General features: G+C 39.4%; 1 protein-coding gene across 5 annotated transcripts in view; it reads right to left on the bottom strand.

The window, feature by feature from the left end:
• fry (Protein furry) overlaps positions 1-20,581 on the bottom strand; it is a 342,675-nt gene that overhangs the window by 3,360 nt on the left and 318,734 nt on the right. For all 5 annotated transcript variants that reach the window (XM_070103982.1, XM_070103981.1, XM_070103978.1 and 2 more), the window contains 7 exons: positions 19,266-19,470; positions 18,331-18,435; positions 16,137-16,289; positions 13,612-13,800; positions 7,844-7,978; positions 6,498-6,674; positions 5,675-5,834 (listed from right to left, as the gene is read on the bottom strand). In XM_070103982.1, the coding sequence (XP_069960083.1) occupies positions 5,675-5,834; positions 6,498-6,674; positions 7,844-7,978; positions 13,612-13,800; positions 16,137-16,289; positions 18,331-18,435; positions 19,266-19,470 (1,124 nt within the window). The remainder of the gene's footprint in view (positions 1-5,674; positions 5,835-6,497; positions 6,675-7,843; positions 7,979-13,611; positions 13,801-16,136; positions 16,290-18,330; positions 18,436-19,265; positions 19,471-20,581) is intronic.

The following is a 20,581-nucleotide window of genomic DNA, read 5'->3' on the forward strand; positions in this document are numbered from 1 at the left end:
TCCTCCTTCTCCTCCTCCTTCTTCTCCTCCTCCTCCTTCTCCTCCTCCTTCTCCTCCTTCTCCTCCTCCTCCTCCTCCTCCTTCTCCTCCTCCTCCTCCTCCTCCTCCTCCTCCTTCTCCTTCTCCTTCTACTTCTACTTCTCCTTCTCCTTCTCCTTCTCCTCCTCCTTCTCCTCCTTCTCCTTCTCCTCCTCCTTGTCTTGTGTGGGAGTGTGTGGCTTATAATTGTTTTGAGTCAGAAGTCGGCAGCTGTCAAAGTGACATATTGTCTCATTACTCACACCCCTACCTCCTGTCAAAACAATGGGGTCGGACGCTGCTCACCCTCCTCCATTCTATCTAATTATCTTTCTCCCTCATTCTATATCTTTCAATCTGTCTCTCTTTCTATCTGTCTGCCTATCTCTGTCTCACAGGTACACATAAATACAAGTATACATAGTGTAAATTACCTAGGATAACCCAAGAAATCCAGACAAAGTGCTATACTCTGCTTGAAGATGTGAGTAAAGGTGATGACACAGTCTTGTGGCTCTCTCTGAGACAGAGAGCTAGATGGACAGACAGGGAGCTTGACAGACAGACAAATAGACAGACAGAAATGTTTGTGTACCAGCAAAAACAAAGGGAGGGCGATGGTCATGTAATATTACCCTCCTTTACGCTCATCAAAGTCAGCTCTTATCAGATGTTATCTCCCCTTATCTTGTCACTGTCATGGGGTGGACTTTTTTTTTTCTTGCTTCAAGGGAACAATATTATTACATCTTCTTCTTCCTCCTCCTCCTCCTCTTCTCCTTCTCCTCCTCCTCCTCCTCCTCCTCTTCCTTCCCTCCTCCTCCTCCTCCTCTTCCTCCCCTCCTCCTCCTCCATTGCTTTTGGTCTCAAACTCCTCCAAATCATGAAATTGATCTTCATTGACACTTCCATCTGTGTTAGAGCATCACTTGGGAAGAGAAGAGTCCCAGATTTGCTAGGGAATCACATATTTCTTACCGCTAAACATGCTGAAAAAGGACAACTGAAATGGCATTCCCACAATGCACCACTGGCTCCCCGATTTTTTTTATATGGTGCACACTGACCATGGAGACCCATTCTCTCACATGTGGGCCTACCAGCTTTCTCCTGCTTGATTTGAAGCTGCTAGAATTTATGCGTATATTTATACGTCAGAAACATTGGCTCGTAAGACGTATTTATTATATATTATTTTTTTTATTATCACACCGGCCGATTCCCACCAAGGCAGGGTGGCCCGAAAAAGAAAAACTTTCACCATCATTCACTCCATCACTGTCTTGCCAGAAGGGTGCTTTACACTACAGTTTTTAAACTGCAACATTAACACCCCTCCTTCAGAGTGCAGGCACTGTACTTCCCATCTCCAGGACTCAAGTCCGGCCTGCCGGTTTCCCTGAATCCCTTCATAAATGTTACTTTGCTCACACTCCAACAGCACGTCAAGTATTAAAAACCATTTGTCTCCATTCACTCCTATCAAACACGCTCACGCATGCCTGCTGGAAGTCCAAGCCCCTCGCACACAAAACCTCCTTTACCCCCTCCCTCCAACCCTTCCTAGGCCGACCCCTACCCCGCCTTCCTTCCACTACAGACTGATACACTCTTGAAGTCATTCTGTTTCGCTCCATTCTCTCTACATGTCCGAACCACCTCAACAACCCTTCCTCAGCCCTCTGGACAACAGTTTTGGTAATCCCGCACCTCCTCCTAACTTCCAAACTACGAATTCTCTGCATTATATTCACACCACACATTGCCCTCAGACATGACATCTCCACTGCCTCCAGCCTTCTCCTCGCTGCAACATTCATCACCCACGCTTCACACCCATATAAGAGCGTTGGTAAAACTATACTCTCATACATTCCCCTCTTTGCCTCCAAGGACAAAGTTCTTTGTCTCCACAGACTCCTAAGTGCACCACTCACTCTTTTTCCCTCATCAATTCTATGATTCACCTCATCTTTCATAGACCCATCCGCTGACACGTCCACTCCCAAATATCTGAATACGTTCACCTCCTCCATACTCTCTCCCTCCAATCTGATATTCAATCTTTCATCACCTAATCTTTTTGTTATCCTCATAACCTTACTCTTTCCTGTATTCACCTTTAATTTTCTTCTTTTGCACACCCTACCAAATTCATCCACCAATCTCTGCAACTTCTCTTCAGAATCTCCCAAGAGCACAGTGTCATCAGCAAAGAGCAGCTGTGACAACTCCCACTTTGTGTGTGATTCTTTATCTTTTAACTCCACGCCTCTTGCCAAGACCCTCGCATTTACTTCTCTTACAACCCCATCTATAAATATATTAAACAACCACGGTGACATCACACATCCTTGTCTAAGGCCTACTTTTACTGGGAAAAAAATTCCCTCTTTCCTACATACTCTAACTTGAGCCTCACTATCCTCGTAAAAACTCTTCACTGCTTTCAGTAACCTACCTCCTACACCATACACTTGCAACATCTGCCACATTGCCCCCCTATCCACCCTGTCATACGCCTTTTCCAAATCCATAAATGCCACAAAGACCTCTTTAGCCTTATCTAAATACTGTTCACTTATATGTTTCACTGTAAACACCTGGTCCACACACCCCCTACCTTTCCTAAAGCCTCCTTGTTCATCTGCTATCCTATTCTCCGTCTTACTCTTAATTCTTTCAATTATAACTCTACCATACACTTTACCAGGTACACTCAACAGACTTATCCCCCTATAATTTTTGCACTCTCTTTTATCCCCTTTGCCTTTATACAAAGGAACTATGCATGCTCTCTGCCAATCCCTAGGTACCTTACCCTCTTCCATACATTTATTAAATAATTGCACCAACCACTCCAAAACTACATCCCCACCTGCTTTTAACATTTCTATCTTTATCCCATCAATCCCGGCTGCCTTACCCCCTTTCATTTTACCTACTGCCTCACGAACTTCCCCCACACTCACAACTGGCTCTTCCTCACTCCTACAAGATGTTATTCCTCCTTGCCCTATACACGAAATCACAGCTTCCCTATCTTCATCAACATTTAACAATTCCTCAAAATATTCCTTCCATCTTCCCAATACCTCTAACTCTCCATTTAATAACTCTCCTCTCCTATTTTTAACAGACAAATCCATTTGTTCTCTAGGCTTTCTTAACTTGTTAATCTCACTCCAAAACTTTTTCTTATTTTCAACAAAATTTGTTGATAACATCTCACCCACTCTCTCATTTGCTCTCTTTTTACATTGCTTCACCACTCTCTTAACTTCTCTCTTTTTCTCCATATACTCTTCCCTCCTTGCATCACTTCTACTTTGTAAAAACTTCTCATATGCTAACTTTTTCTCCCTTACTACTCTCTTTACATCATCATTCCACCAATCGCTCCTCTTCCCTCCTGCACCCACTTTCCTGTAACCACAAACTTCTGCTGAACACTCTAACACTACATTTTTAAACCTACCCCATACCTCTTCGACCCCATTGCCTATGCTCTCATTAGCCCATCTATCCTCCAATAGCTGTTTATATCTTACCCTAACTGCCTCCTCTTTTAGTTTATAAACCTTTACCTCTCTCTTCCCTGATGCTTCTATTCTCCTTGTATCCCATCTACCTTTTACTCTCAGTGTAGCTACAACTAGAAAGTGATCTGATATATCTGTGGCCCCTCTATAAACATGTACATCCTGAAGTCTACTCAACAGTCTTTTATCTACCAATACATAATCCAACAAACTACTGTCATTTCGCCCTACATCATATCGTGTATACTTATTTATCCTCTTTTTCTTAAAATATGTATTACCTATAACTAAACCCCTTTCTATACAAAGTTCAATCAAAGGGCTCCCATTATCATTTACACCTGGCACCCCAAACTTACCTACCACACCCTCTCTAAAAGTTTCTCCTACTTTAGCATTCAAGTCCCCTACCACAATTACTCTCTCACTTGGTTCAAAGGCTCCTATACATTCACTTAACATCTCCCAAAATCTCTCTCTCTCCTCTGCATTCCTCTCTTCTCCAGGTGCATACACGCTTATTATGACCCACTTCTCGCATCCAACCTTTACTTTAATCCACATAATTCTTGAATTTACACATTCATATTCTCTTTTCTCCTTCCATAACTGATCATTTAACATTACTGCTACCCCTTCCTTTGCTCTAACTCTCTCAGATACTCCAGATTTAATCCCATTTATTTCCCCCCACTGAAACTCTCCTACCCCCTTCAGCTTTGTTTCGCTTAGGGCCAGGACATCCAACTTCTTTTCATTCATAACATCAGCAATCATCTGTTTCTTGTCATCCGCACTACATCCACGCACATTTAAGCAACCCAGTTTTATAAAGTTTTTCTTCTTCTCTTTTTTAGTAATTGTATACAGGAGAAGGGGTTACTAGCCCATTGCTCCCGGCATTTTAGTCGCCTCATACGACACGCATGGCTTACGGAGGAAAGATTCTTTTCCACTTCCCCATGGACAATAGAAGAAATAAAAAAGAACAAGAGCTATTTAGAAAAAGGAGAAAAACCTAGATGTATGTATATATATATATGCATGTGCGTGTCTATGAAGTGTGACCAAAGTGTAAGTAGGAGTAGCAAGATATCCCTGTTATCTTAGCGTGTTTATGAGACAGAAAAAGAAACCAGCAATCCTACCATCATGCAAAACAGTTACAGGTTTTTGTTTCACAGTCATCTGGCAGGATGGTAGTACTTCCCTGGGTGGTTGCTGTCTACCGACGTATTTATACGTCGGAAACAGTCAAAGGGTTAAGATATGTGGACCAAGTATTTACATTGAAGCGTATAGGTGAACAATACTAAAATAAGGGTAAGCAACTGCTGCATTTATGGATTTAGAAAAGGCATATGATAGGATGGATAAGGAAGCAATATTACAAATGTTGCAAATGTATGGTATAGGTAATAAATTATTAAAAAAATAAAGTTTAATTTTATGAGAGTGAGGTTCAGGGACTATTAACCCACATTAACAAGCCCAATAATGTGGCTAATTTCTGCTAAGTTTCTTCTAGCCCTGTTTACTGCTAGGCAAACAAATTCAGTGGGTGTAAGGACACCTGCTCATACATCTTGCCTGGCCCTCAATGATTAGCCTAATGTTCCTTGTTTAACATCTGGATGTTAGTAAAGCCAGAAGATTCATGTGTAACTGATGCTACCTTAAACCAGGTATTAAAAGAGACAGACTCTCTTTCAAGACTATGAATCCTTGGCCACAAGCAAGGCAGCTCACTGCAATAAATACAAGTGACCCCAATATGATATATTAATCTTTATTACCATACTAATTCCATGGCACTATTTTTCAATACATTAAACTTCCCTCTTTAAATTCCAAGTTTTTTATGTTAATTGCACTATCTCCTTCATATTTCTAAACACTGAATGACTTGACCATGCTATAAAAATGTCATCATCTATACTTTAGTTTATAATGTGCAGTATATTGCTATACAACACAGCAGTAAAACTATTCCCGATTATTTTTTAGTCCTGAATGGCTAACCTGAGCATTATTGTTAATACAACTTCCAACTATATACAAAGAAAGTCAAGACCAATGAAAAGAAAATAGGTATCAATCAGCCCATACATTACCAGGTTTCTTGTCTGCAAGATATGCACAATAGGTGTTCAGGATGACTGTTATGTCATCATGGGGATAGGTGGGGGTCGCTTCGTGGTGCCAGAGTGCACGATGCTGGCGAACGAACTGCAGTGCTCCCACCCATCGCTGGTCTGCTACAAGCTGCAGCAACTGTGGGACAAAATGTGATCCATATATGAAGTTGCTGCTGTATAGGATATAGAGAGTATAGTGCCTATTTGTTTTAATTGCCAAGTATTTTTAAAATATTCTTTAAATACATTTGTAATAATAATAAAAAAATGTGAATTTTGATGTACTTGGAAACTAAAATAAAATAATACTCCCAAGTTTACTCTGAGTATGAAAATGTAACGAATGCTTGTAACGACCTACAGGTTGGAGATTATCATACTAGAAGTGGTGCTGACCCAGTGGTTAGGACAACAGACAGTCATTTTATAGATCCCAGTTCACATCTCTGAAACATCTTTGGATTACTCTAAGTACTCTTGCCACAAGGGCAATCTTAACACAGTAAGAAAAACAGTAGGTAGCATTTAGGGAGGCTATCTACAGTGATCTGACTAGCCTTGGGCAGTGCTAAGGCTACAATCTTATGTCAGAATCTATATAATTATATCCAAATTCTCAGTATAATTCTAAAATTTGTACATCATTCATAGCTTATTAGTATGACACTGAGGTAGGAAGATATGATGTCAATGACTGAGTATTGGCTGGAAGTCACAACCTTGGCTAAAGACAATGCTTTGAAAAAAAAAAAAAATTATTATTCCTACTATGAATATCTAATTAGTATGGAGGAATTACCTGGAGCTCAGCTTCAGGTTGTGAGGTGGGTTGTGTCACTGGAAGCTCTAACGACTGAGAGCCAAGTGAAGAGGAGCTCACCGGAGACCCTCCTTCAGTACGACTTATGCTGCTCTCGCATGCACTACCTCCTTCACTCTCTTCTCCACCTACACTCTCACACTCTCCCTCTTCTCCCTAAAATGAAAAAATACTTGGATGATATATTTTTGTGAACAGATAAGCTTAAATGAATAATGTCACACTTATTAGGTGTCCCATATCTGGGTTGATAGTGCACTCAGCTCACACATTAAGGCCTGTGGTTTGATCCCTGGTACGGGTGGAAACATTAGGACATGTTTCCTGAAGAGATCTGCTGTTCATGTTCACCTACCAGCAAGTAGGTACCTGGGTGTTAGCCAACTGGTGTAGGTCACATCCTGGGGACAAAATTGTCCAAAATGATCTGCATAACCAGGGACTTTTTATACAGTATGTCACTGATGGCAGCTATGGTCTTTACAAGTTGTATAGTGTACTTGTAGAAATTAAGATTATTTTTTTTTTCCAACAAGTCGGCCGTCTCCCACCGAGGCAGAGTGACCCAAAAAGAAAGAAAATCCCCAAAAAGAAAATACTTTCATCATTCAACACTTTCACCTCACTCATACATAATCACATTATTATTATATATATTATTATAATGAAGACTGGCCAGTGCAGCTGAGATGAAGTTGCTCTGATGTATGTAAAAAATGAAAAATAAAAATTAAAATAACTACAACAAAATGTAATTGCTATCTCAACAGAAGAAACTGGCCTTTGAAATAGACTGAGAGGACAATCCTCCCTATTCCCTTCATGTATGAGATTATTTGTATTTACTAGTTTATCATGCGCCCCAAACCATTATCTAGTCAGCAGTCAGAAAATTAAATAGGCACATGATAAGACCCACAACTGAAATGTTCTCAAGTATTCTGTGACAAGTTTCTCTTGATGAAGGGAATTCTTAGAGTGAAAAATCATGAAAAATGGCAGACTTTTATAACTTAAGGAACAATTGTACAATTAAACCATGGTACAGGTGGAGTTAGAACCCATGGTAATCGAGTTATCATGAAACTCCAGGCCAGTGCGTAAGCCACTGGGCCAGCTGGCTACAATAAGATTCATCCCACTAGGTATATTTATACAACATAGGGAGGTTAGCAAGGGCCATCACTGTGGCCATAAATGCAAGGTTTAACAACTGAATCTCCACAACCCTATGAATAACTCGAAAAAAAAAAAAAATCTAAAGAGCATAATAAAGTTAACACAGAAGTCTTCAATAAATGAAAAGTGGATGATGTTCACCTCACCTCTGGTAGTTCTCGTTCAGGTGGCAGAGACTGTGAGCTCTGTGTTGGTGTTGTTGGAGGAGTCAGGTCGAGCTGGTCAGCAGCAGCTATAAGTTTCCCTTGTAGTGTGCTCAGCTCAACACTATGATCACTTGCCTAAAGAAAAATACATACTGCAGTATGATATACAGCCTCTCCTCACTTAATGATGGAGTTTCGTTCCTAAGACAACATCGGTAAACGTCGCTAAGTAAGAAGCATACTATAATGGTAGTGGGTTTGTGTCAACTATCTTTGATATTGTTTAATGTCACCTTTGCACCATTTATAACATTTCTGGTATATTTTTAAATGTTTACACAGTAGTGAACTGTATATTATAATAAATAGAATAGAGGAAATCAGCTCTAATATACATTATTTAGAAATGAGTACTGGTCAGAGAGGCTATCGTAAGTCCGAGGCATCGGTAAATGGGTACATCACTAAGTGAGGAGAGGCTGTATTGTAATATTGTACAAAGTGTGAGGTGAAAAATAGTGAAATGACAAGACATATTATTATATTCATAGTTAAGTGCTAAGCCCATAAGGGTTATGTTTTATTTTACATTCATGGGGAAACACTAAACTCGTAGGGGTAATACAGGACCTGGGAGAATGGGAGGCAATCAGGTTTGATACAAGGCCAGGGAGGACATGTCAAGTTCCTTACATCAAGAGTCCTTCACCAGTATCAAGGCACCCCAGTGGAAGATGTGGGATAACACCTTGAAAAATAAACCTATTTTAAGCTATTCAATCCATCAACCTGTTTTCATTTCAGAATATAAACAGTTTTATTACATTTTTTTTTTTTTTTTTTTTTTTTTTTCAACAAGTCGGCCGTCTCCCACCGAGGCAGGGTGACCCAAAAAAGAAAGAAAATCCCCAAAAAGAAAATACTTTCATCATCATTCAACACTTTCACCACACTCGCACATTATCACTGTTTTTGCAGAGGTGCTCAGAATACAACAGTCTAGAAGCATAAACATATAAAGATACACAACATATCCCTCCAAACTGCCAATATCCCAAACCCCTCCTTTAAAGTGCAGGCATTGTACTTCCCATTTCCAGGACTCAAGTCCGACTATATGAAAATAACCGGTTTCCCTGAATCCCTTCACTAAATATTACCCTGCTCACACTCCAACAGATCGTCAGGTCCCAAGTACCATTCGTCTCCATTCACTCCTATCTAACACGCTCACGCACGCTTGCTGGAAGTCCAAGCCCCTTACCCACAAAACCTCCTTTACCCCCTCTCTCCAACCCTTTCGAGGACGACCCCTACCCCGCCTTCCTTCCCCTATAGATTTATATGCTTTCCATGTCATTCTACTGTGATCCATTCTCTCTAAATGACCAAACCACCTCAACAACCCCTCTTCTGCCCTCTGACTAATACTTTTATTAACTCCACACCTTCTCCTAATTTCCACACTCCGAATTTTCTGCATAATATTTACACCACACATTGCCCTTAAACAGGACATCTCCGCTGCCTCCAACCGTCTCCTCGCTGCTGCATTTACCACCCAAGCTTCACACCCATATAAGAGTGTTGGTACTACTATACTTTCATACATTCCCTTCTTTGCCTCCATAGATAACGTTTTTTGACTCCACATATACCTCAACGCACCACTCACCTTTTTTCCCTCATCAATTCTATGATTAACCTCATCCTTCATAAATCCATCCGCCGACACGTCAACTCCCAAGTATCTGAAAACATTCACTTCTTCCATACTCCTCCTCCCCAATTTGATATCCAATTTTTCTTTATCTAAATCATTTGACACCCTCATCACCTTACTCTTTTCTATGTTCACTTTCAACTTTCTACCTTTACACACATTCCCAAACTCATCCACTAACCTTTGCAATTTTTCTTTAGAATCTCCCATAAGCACAGTATCATCAGCAAAAAGTAACTGTGTCAATTCCCATTTTGAATTTGATTCCCCATAATTTAATCCCACCCCTCTCCCAAACACCCTAGCATTTACTTCCTTTACAACCCCATCTATAAATATATTAAACAACCATGGTGACATTACACATCCCTGTCTAAGACCTACTTTTACCGGGAAGTAGTCTCCCTCTCTTCTACACACCCTAACCTGAGCCTCACTATCCTCATAAAAACTCTTTACAGCATTTAATAACTTACCACCTATTCCATATACTTGCAACATCTGCCACATTGCTCCTCTATCCACTCTATCATATGCCTTTTCTAAATCCATAAATGCAATAAAAACTTCCCTATCTTTATCTAAATACTGTTCACATATATGCTTCAATGTAAACACCTGATCTACACATCCCCTACCCACTCTAAAACCTCCTTGCTCATCCGCAATCCTACATTCTGTCTTACCTCTAATTCTTTCAATTATAACCCTACCGTACACTTTTCCTGGTATACTCAGTAAGCTTATTCCTCTATAATTTTTACAGTCTCTTTTGTCCCCTTTCCCTTTATATAAAGGGACTATACATGCTCTCTGCCAATCCCTAGGTACCTTCCCCTCTTTCATACATTTATTAAACAAAAGTACCAACCACTCCAACACTATATCCCCCCCTGCTTTTAACATTTCTGTCATGATCCCATCAGTTCCAGCTGCTTTACCCCCTTTCATTTTACGTAATGCCTCACGTACCTCCCCCACACTTACATTCTGCTCTTCTTCACTCCTAAAAGATGGTATACCTCCCTGACCAGTGCATGAAATTACTGCCTCTGTTTCTTCTTTAACATTTAAAAGTTCCTCAAAATATTCTCGCCATCTTCCCAATACCTCCATCTCCCCATCTACTAACTCCCCTACTCTGTTTTTAACTGACAAATCCATATTTTCCCTAGGCTTTCTTAACTTGTTTAACTCACTCCAAAATTTTTTCTTATTTTCATTAAAATTTCTTGACAGTGCCTCTCCCACTCTATCATCTGCTCTCCTTTTGCACTCTCTCACCACTCTCTTTACCTTTCTTTTACTCTCCATATACTCTGCTCTTCTTATAACACTTCTGCTTTGTAAAAACCTCTCATAAGCTACCTTTTTCTCTTTTATCACACCCTTTACTTCATCATTCCACCAATCACTCCTCTTTCCTCCTGCCCCCACCCTCCTATAACCACAAACTTCTGCCCCACATTCTAATACTGCATTTTTAAAACTATTCCAACCCTCTTCAACCCCCCCACTACTCATCTTTGCACTAGCCCACCTTTCTGCCAATAGTCGCTTATATCTCACCCGAACTTCCTCCTCCCTTAGTTTATACACTTTCACCTCCCTCTTACTTGTTGTTGCCACCTTCCTCTTTTCCCATCTACCTCTTACTCTAACTGTAGCTACAACTAAATAATGATCCGATATATCAGTTGCCCCTCTATAAACATGTACATCCTGGAGCCTACCCATCAACCTTTTATCCACCAATACATAATCTAATAAACTACTTTCATTACGTGCTACATCATACCTTGTATATTTATTTATCCTCTTTTTCATAAAATATGTATTACTTATTACCAAATTTCTTTCTACACATAGCTCAATTAAAGGCTCCCCATTTACATTTACCCCTGGCACCCCAAATTTACCTACTACTCCCTCCATAACATTTTTACCCACTTTAGCATTAAAATCCCCAACCACCATTACTCTCACACTTGATTCAAAACTCCCCACGCATTCACTCAACATTTCCCAAAATCTCTCTCTCTCCTCTACACTTCTCTCTTCTCCAGGTGCATACACGCTTATTATAACCCACTTTTCACATCCAATCTTTATTTTACTCCACATAATCCTTGAATTAATACATTTATAGTCCCTCTTTTCCTGCCATAGCTTATCCTTCAACATTATTGCTACTCCTTCTTTAGCTCTAACTCTATTTGAAACCCCTGACCTAATCCCATTTATTCCTCTCCACTGAAACTCTCCCACCCCCTTCAGCTTTGTTTCACTTAAAGCCAGGACATCCAGCTTCTTCTCATTCATAACATCCACAATCATCTCTTTCTTATCATCTGCACAACATCCACGCACATTCAGACTTCCCACTTTGACAATTTTCTTCTTCTTATTCTTTTTAGTAATCTTTACAGGAAAAGGGGTTACTAGCCCATTGTTCCCGGCATTTTAGTTGACTTTTACAACACGCATGGCTTACGGAGGAAAGATTCTTATTCCACTTCCCCATGGATATAAAAGGAAAATTAATAAGACCAAGAACTATTAAGATAAAATCAAAGAAAACTCAGATGAGTGTGTATAAATAAATGTGTACATGTATGTGTAGTGTGACCTAAGTGTAAGTAGAAGTAGCAAGACATGCCTGTAATCTTGCATATTTATGAGACAGACAAAAGACATCAGCAATCCTACCATCATGTAAAACAATCACAGGCTTCGTTTTACACTCACTTGGCAGGACGGTAGTACCTCCCTGGGTGGTTGCTGTCTACCAAAAAATATTTAAATATTTTTAAATTGACAATAAATGTGGTTTATTGAGCCGGTTAATCTGTGATGACTGTACACAGCTACAATGATAATTAGGGAGTGAATGGTGGTGAATTTGTCCCTTATAACTTTCATGAACAATCAACGATCAGTAATAGTGTCACAAGTGTATACACAGATAACCTGCACATAGGAGAATGAAACTTATCATGATGTTTCAGTCTGACTTGGACCATTAACTAGTCACACAGAAGAGCTTCTGTGTGACTAGGTAATGGTCCAAGTCGGACCGAAATGTGGTCATAAGTTTCGGTCTCATATGTACAGGCTTTTCTGTACTGTTCCATTCACAGTATTGTGCTGTTTTATTCTCACAAATATTACTCAACAGGGAAAAAATTAAACTTGGAAATACCTGGTGAAATTTACATTTATATAGCCTTCCTTCACCAAGTCACTATTCACATTATTTGCAAATGTACAAGGATTTCAACACAAGCCAGACTAATGATAGACAGTGAATACAGAATGGCAGAGAATCAGAGGTCACAGTGGGATATACACCAGCTGATAGCCTAAGAGTGTCTGTCTAGCTGGAACAACTACCACAAACAAGATAATTAAGTCAGCCAGTTAACTCACTTCTGACAAGTCTGAGTGCCATAACACACCTACTGGTTACCAGGCAACAGAAAGCTGCACACCACCATCAGAAGGCCCTAGTAGCCTTGTGCTTACAGCTGGAAATGATCCCTACAGGAATCATGGTTGGTCCTTTTTATTTTTTAACATACTGGTCATCTCCCACTGAGGCAGGATGACTCGAAAAAGAAAGCCTTAAACCATACCCCCGGCCGGGATTGAACCCGCGGTCATAGAGTCTCAAAACTCCAGCCCGTCGCGCTAGCCACTAGACCAGCTAGCCACAATAAGATTCATCCAACTAGGTATGGTTTATTTGCAATCGTGTCATTACGATTTCTTAAGTCATGAAGAAAGCCTTATATAGCTTTTCTTCTTTTCACATTTAGTAAAATGGTTGGTATTGCCAGTGGCGCACAGATACAACAGTTCAGATGTCTCTCCAAACAGCAAATATCCCAAAACCCCTCCTTTAGAGTGCAGGCAAGTACTTCCCACCTCCAGGACTTGAATCCGGTTAACCAGATGGTTGGCCTTGTGTGCATCAAATAATAGTACATAATGTACTTGGTCCACTGGTGGAAAATACATAGTATTTAAAAAAACAATTGCTTACCTGTGCAGTCCTAGCAGCATGAATCATGGCCACTAAGAGTTTGGTATAGGTATCATATAGCAAGGAAAGCTGAAAGTGCAACTTGTAAAGGCAGCGACACAAATCAATGTGTTGCTCATCTGCACACAGTTCAGGCAGGCTGTCACCTAGGTTCTGAAGCTTTAATGTTGACTTGATTCCATCTAGGCACTGTCAAAAAGAAAAAAATCACATTTTTGTAAAAGAGCAAGGCACACGCAAAAGAAATGAGCACTGCAGTAGGTCTACTCTATGCTAGGTATGTTCCTCTCTCACCTCACCATTCTCTCTCTCTCTCATATACAGTGGAACCTCAAATATCGAACTTTCTTCAGTCCAGAAGGCTGTTCGAGTGCCTTTACCGAATGAATTTATTGCCATCAGGAATAATGTAAATTAGATTAGTCCATTTCAGACCCTCAAAAATACGCTTATAAAAGCAATTACAAAAATACACTTACATAATTGGTTGTGTTGGGAGCAGTACGATTTTTGAGGTTCCACTGTACATCTTTAATCTATTTTTCTAAGCTGACAAAAGCATTGCTCTCAATGACTCTACAGGAATTCGGTGTTTGGTCCACTCATGAAAACTCTATTGCTAAACAACTCTAATATCAAATAATATGTTCATCTGACTGCAGATAAAAATGCTTCATGTAAGATTATCACCTCAAGTTATGTATCTTTATCCCTAGGTAACTTGATTGAATAAGACTAAGCAAGGTAATAAAGAAAGTTCACAGAAGGCAACTTACTGAAGAAATAATCTGAATTCTGATATAATTTAGTTGGCTTATGCTTATGTCTTCAGGATAGTAAGGTACATATGCATCATTTAACCTTCCTGCACAAATGTAAAAATTTGCATCCTATGATAAAATTAAAATATAAATGAGGAACCATAAGAAAATTACTATTCCTAAATATTAATACTATTTATTATTATTATTATTATTATCACACTGGCCGATTCCCACCAAGGCAGGGTGGCCCGAAAAAGAAAAACTTTCACCATCATTCACTCCATCACTGTCTTGCCAGAAGGGTGCTTTACACTACAGTTTTTAAACTGCAACATTAACACCCCTCCTTCAGAGTGCAGGCACTGTACTTCCCATCTCCAGGACTCAAGTCCGGCCTGCAGGTTTCCCTGAACCCCTTCATAAATGTTACTTTGCTCACACTCCAACAGCACGTCAAGTATTAAAAACCATTTGTCTCCATTCACTCCTATCAAACACGCTCATGCATGCCTGCTGGAAGTTCAAGCCCCTCGCACACAAAACCTCCTTTACCCCCTCCCTCCAACCTTTCCTAGGCCGACCCCTACCCCGCCTTCCTTCCACTACAGACTGATACACTCTTGAAGTTACTCTGTTTCGCTCCATTCTCTCTACATGTCCGAACCACCTCAACAACCCTTCCTCAGCCCTCTGGACAACAGTTTTGGTAATCCCGCACCTCCTCCTAACTTCCAAACTACGAATTCTCTGCATTATATTCACACCACACATTGCCCTCAGACATGACATCTCCACTGCCTCCAGACTTCTCCTCGCTGCAACATTCATCGCTCATGCTTCACACCCATATAAGAGCGTTGGTAAAACTATACTCTCATACATTCCCCTCTTTGCCTCCAAGGACAAAGTTCTTTGTCTCCACAGACTCCTAAGTGCATCACTCACCCTTTTCCCCTCATCAGTTCTATGATTCACCTCATCTTTCCTAGACCCATCCGCTGACAAGTCCACTCCCAAATATCTGAATACATTCACCTCCTCCATACTCTCTCCCTCCAACCTGATATCCAATCTTTCATCACCTAATCTTTTTGTTATCCTCATAACCTTACTCTTTCCTGTATTCACTTTTAATTTTCTTCTTTTGCATACCCTACCAAATTCATCCACCAATCTCTGCAGCTTCTCTTCAGAATCTCCCAAGAGCACAGTGTCATCAGCAAAGAGCAACTGTGACAACTCCCACTTTGTGTGTGATTCTTTACCTTTTAACTCCATGCCTCTTGCCAAGACCCTCACATTTACTTCTCTTACTAATATTATTACTACTACTAATAATAACACACCATGGGGAAGTGGAACAGAATTCTTCCTCCGTAAGCCATGTGTTTCATAAGAGGCGACCAAAATGCCGGAAGCAAGGGGCTAGTAACCCCTTCTCCTGTAGAAATTACTACATTTAAAAAGAGAAACTTCAGTTTTTCTTTTTAGGTCACCCTGCCTCGGTGGGATACGGCCGAATTATTGAAAGATGAGAATTAATAAACCTATCTCCTCCCACCTGAAGTCTTTCTGTATCTGGGCCTCTGGTATGAGGGATTTTAATGTTTGTTTAGATTCTTGTGATGGAGGAAAGGGTAGGTAATGGTAAGAACAGGGGGGATTCAGTTCCCACCACCACCATCATCATCCATTATCATTACCAAAGTTTAATTTGTTTCTAGAGAGAAGAGGGAGACTTGATAATGAGCAATGACTTACCACATTGGCACTTTCTCTTTTATCCAGGTATGTGTCAAGATGTTCGTGTAGAGCTATGAAGGTTGAACGGAATCTCTGAGTTAACTGCGTGACCGACAACAGCGCTGCATCCATGTACACATATGCCAGGGGTGCCAGGCCTCCCACACCCTGCTAAATATATTAAAAGTTTTGTAAATAAAGTAAATAATGAACCGGATCATGCTCAACCTCAAATGCAAATCCATATATAGTGGTACCCAAAGTTTCAAACTTTCTTCGTTCCAGAAGGCTGCTGGAGTGCCATTACTGAACAAATTTGTTCCCATAAGGAATAATGTGAATTAGATTAGCCCGTTCCCGACCCCCAAAATTACACTTACAAAAGCACTTACAATAATACACTTACATAATTGGTCGAGTTGAGAGCAGTTTGAAACTTGGGGTACCACTGTATTAATAGAATTTATTTTAAAATCTAATGAAAAGGCATTACTATAAATTTTGCATGTCAAGTCAAAGTTTCAACCATATAAAATTATAATTTAAACTGCAACTAGTTCATTAATAACTACAATTATGAAGTGTCAAGATAATGTTTCACAGGTTTCAGAGAAGCACAACCACCATGAACATGTGTAAAATAAACCACTCAAACGCTTAGGAATGATGAGATGCATCATTTGCATTTACAAATCTTGTGTGTCTTCTCCTTGTCTATTATGCTGAAGAATATAGAACTACAGGACTGAACTCCTTAACCAAGGAACAAAAAGTCTGATATCAAGATGTAATAAGGATATTCAACAGAGTTTGATAACTTATATTATGGCCACTTCATCAATATTTATTATGACACAAAACAAACTAATATTTCAAGCATGCCAGCTACAATGCAAAACAAATGTGAGAAAATTCTTTTTCCAGAGTAAATAAATAAATGAAGCAGTCTGTCCTAGAACTACTGAACCAAGCAGAATGCATATCAGAATTACTGCCACCCTTCCACCAGTTTTCTCTGGTGGAATATCTATCCAGTCACCAGCTGGTCAAAACTGTGCATAAGATTTTATCTGATGTAAGTTCTTTATTTTTGGTCCCTGTCAAATTTCCTAACCCAAGATTTAACACCTGAATAATTATCAAATAATTTATTAGACGAGAAGAGAGGTTATGGTAGAAACTATTTGTGGGACTGGAAAATTAAATAACCCAGAAGATTCTCTCACCCAAGTACTTCATAATGATGTTTTCAGCCAAACTTATATACCCAGCACTATTTAACATATAATGCCAAACCCTCAGGATGTGACTCACAGTAGCTGGATAATGCCCAGGAACAATTTACTGCTAGGTGAACAGTGGCAATGAGATAAATGAAATATGTCCAATCCATCCCAAGATCAAACCCAAGTCCCCTGGTTGTGAAAAAAATATCATAATGTAGAATGCCCACAGTATCAAGCTTGCAATATTACAGTACAGATCAACCACAGTATGAAGCTTGCAATATTGCAATGTAAAACAACCACAGTATCAAGCTTGCAATGTTACAATGAAGAACAAATTGCAGAAAACACTTCTCCAAGCCTATGCAACAGTCACCAAATACACTCAATATTTTATATGCTCTAGTAAAGGTCAGTGAACTAAACAAAGTAAACTTTTTCAGGCCAAGGCCTTCCAGTCCCAGAGAGCCACCAAGGACAGTGGTCATGACATACAGTGCAGTGTTTTACTGCTCTCTCACTGAAGGCTGCATTTAATGGGGCATGCCCCAAGAGACTGCAGTCTCCCAGTTCGAGACCTTTTGCTTCCTACACTATAATATGCCTGCACCTTTCTGGTCAGGTATTCTGGATCCAGACATACACTACTCTCCAGTGTCATACCCTTACTCACTCACTCACTCCTTTTGACTTGTTCACCTCATTAACTTATCCACCAGTTTCCTTTTTCTGATAATGTATATTAGGGGCAGCTCTAGATTAGCCCCTCTTGGTGCTGCCACTGCTGTATACAGATCAATATATTATATAAAAAATGTGTACTAGGATGAATCATATATAGAAATTTAGGACATCTGAATATTTTTATAATACACTGGCTGTCTCCCTACCCAAAACATGAAACATTATAACATAAATTAATAAAAATTTAAGCTGCAATAAATAAGAAGAGTAAAAAAAGATGAGCACAGTGTATGAATACTCACCTCCAAATTCTGAAGAAAGGCAGTGTAGATGTGCAACATTTCTCCACCCTCACTCAGGTACTGGCTGCCCTCACTCACCACCTCCATGAACTTGGCAACGCTCTCCTAAATATAATCCATATCATACAATTATAAATTACTGTATATCAGTTATGGCTAGAATTATAAAACTGATCATGATATTCCCTCAAAAAAGAATAATATGATAATAGGAAAACAGTGAAGTAAAGAATTGCAATATTATGCAAATTTGTACTGTACTTTTATGTTGTTGTAATGATAAAATTTTTTCCAACAAACCAGCTGTATCCCATCGAGGCAGGGTGACCCAAAAAGAATAACTAAAGTTTCTCTTTTCAACTTTAGTAATGTATACAGGAGAAGGGGTTAATAGCTCCTTGCTCCCGGCATTTTATTTGCCTCTTATGACAAGCATGGCTTACGGAGGAAGAATTCTGCTCCATTTCCCCATGGAGAATAAAAATATTAATAATAATTAATGAAACTCCATGGGAAAGCTGAGAAGAATCTTTCCTCTGTAAGCCATGTGTGTTGTAAGAAGTGACTAACATGTTGGGAGCAAGGGGCTAGTAACCCTTTCTCCTATATAAATTACTAAATTTTGGAAGAGAAACTTTCGTTTTTCTTTTTAGGTCACCCTGCCTTGGTGGGATATGGCCGGCGTGTTGAATGCACATCACCAGATTTGAACTTTTATCTATGGCAAAGCCTGAATGATATGATGTGCAATCAACAACTAAACCATTGTCTTCCTATATTCGATAAATATTTTCTGCATTAACAAATAATATATGCTATGTATGTGAATTAAATTTGGGTCTGTAACTTACTGAGAACACAGTGTTGAAGAGTACACATTCTGGTAACTTACAGAGAACACAGTGTTGAAGAGTGTACACATTCTGGTAACTTACAGAGAACACAGTGTTGAAGAGTGTACACGTTCTAGTGGGATGCAAAATGGGCGCATCAGCAGCCATCAGCGACAAAAGGTGCGCACGCCATGTATCTTCCAGATCATTAGGCTGTCGTATAGGGCGAAACAACATGGCAGTAATGCTTGGCGATGCATTACATGGGGTCATATCCCCAAGGTCACCATCACTGCTTTCACTGTGGCTAGAAGAAACAGATTATCGTAAATCAACAGCATACTATTTTTACAGTAATGTTCACAGGAATGAATTCAATATACTGAATGATGCAACAGTACCTGTCTTCAGTATAATACAGTTAAGAATGAAGAAGTCTTCTACACTGCTAGACAGGGACATATTTACATAGGTCAAGGTCCTAAAATACATTAAACATGAAAGGTCTTATAAAATAATATTTAAGATTATTACTTTTATAAAGGTCACCCAACCTTCAGAATGCAGGCGCTGTACTTTCCATCTCCAGGACTCAACTCCAGCTAGTATAAAATAATTTTATCTTGTGTGTATAGAAACATTTGCAAAGATGAAAAAAAAAATTAATACAGTGGACCCTCGGTTAACGATATTTTTTCATTCCAGAAGTATGTTCAGGTGCCAGTACTTACCGAATTTGTTCCCATAAGGAATATTGTGAAGTAGATTAGTCCATTTCAGACCCCCAAACATACACGTACAAACGTACTTACATAAATACACTTACATAATTGGTCGCATTGGGAGGTGATCGTTAAGCGGGGGTCCACTGTACTGCCAAATCTTGTACTAAGAATTCTCTGTTTGAGACCAAAATACACATTTATTTTACTGGTGCTGAATTTCATGTTCAAAAAGCAGTTTACTCTGTACTGATCAGTGTTTTGTAATAACTGGGACAAAATTGTTATGAAAAACTCAACAATTGCAATAAAACTGAGAAAAGTCTTGTAAATTTATGATAAAATTGTGGCAAAATTGTTACAAGTAATCATGACAAAATTATCATAAAATTAAAACAAAAATGTCACAAGACTAACAGATCCTGACAAAATTTTGATACAACTAAAAAAACTGTGGCATAACTGTGACAAAAATATCATAAAATTATAAATTTCTTTTAAGAAACTGAAAATTTTTGCAACTCTGGTTTTATTTTTTCTGGACACTTAACCCTTTCAGGGTTTTCAACGTACTAGTACGGCTTACGCACCAGGGGTATTAACGTATTAGTACGCCTAAATTCTGGCGCCTTCAAATCTAGCGATAGAAAGCTGATAGGCCTACATATGAAAGAATGGGTCTATGTGGTCAGTGTG

This window comes from Cherax quadricarinatus, chromosome 88 (assembly GCF_038502225.1).
Source record: "Cherax quadricarinatus isolate ZL_2023a chromosome 88, ASM3850222v1, whole genome shotgun sequence".
NCBI lineage: Eukaryota > Metazoa > Arthropoda > Malacostraca > Decapoda > Parastacidae > Cherax > Cherax quadricarinatus.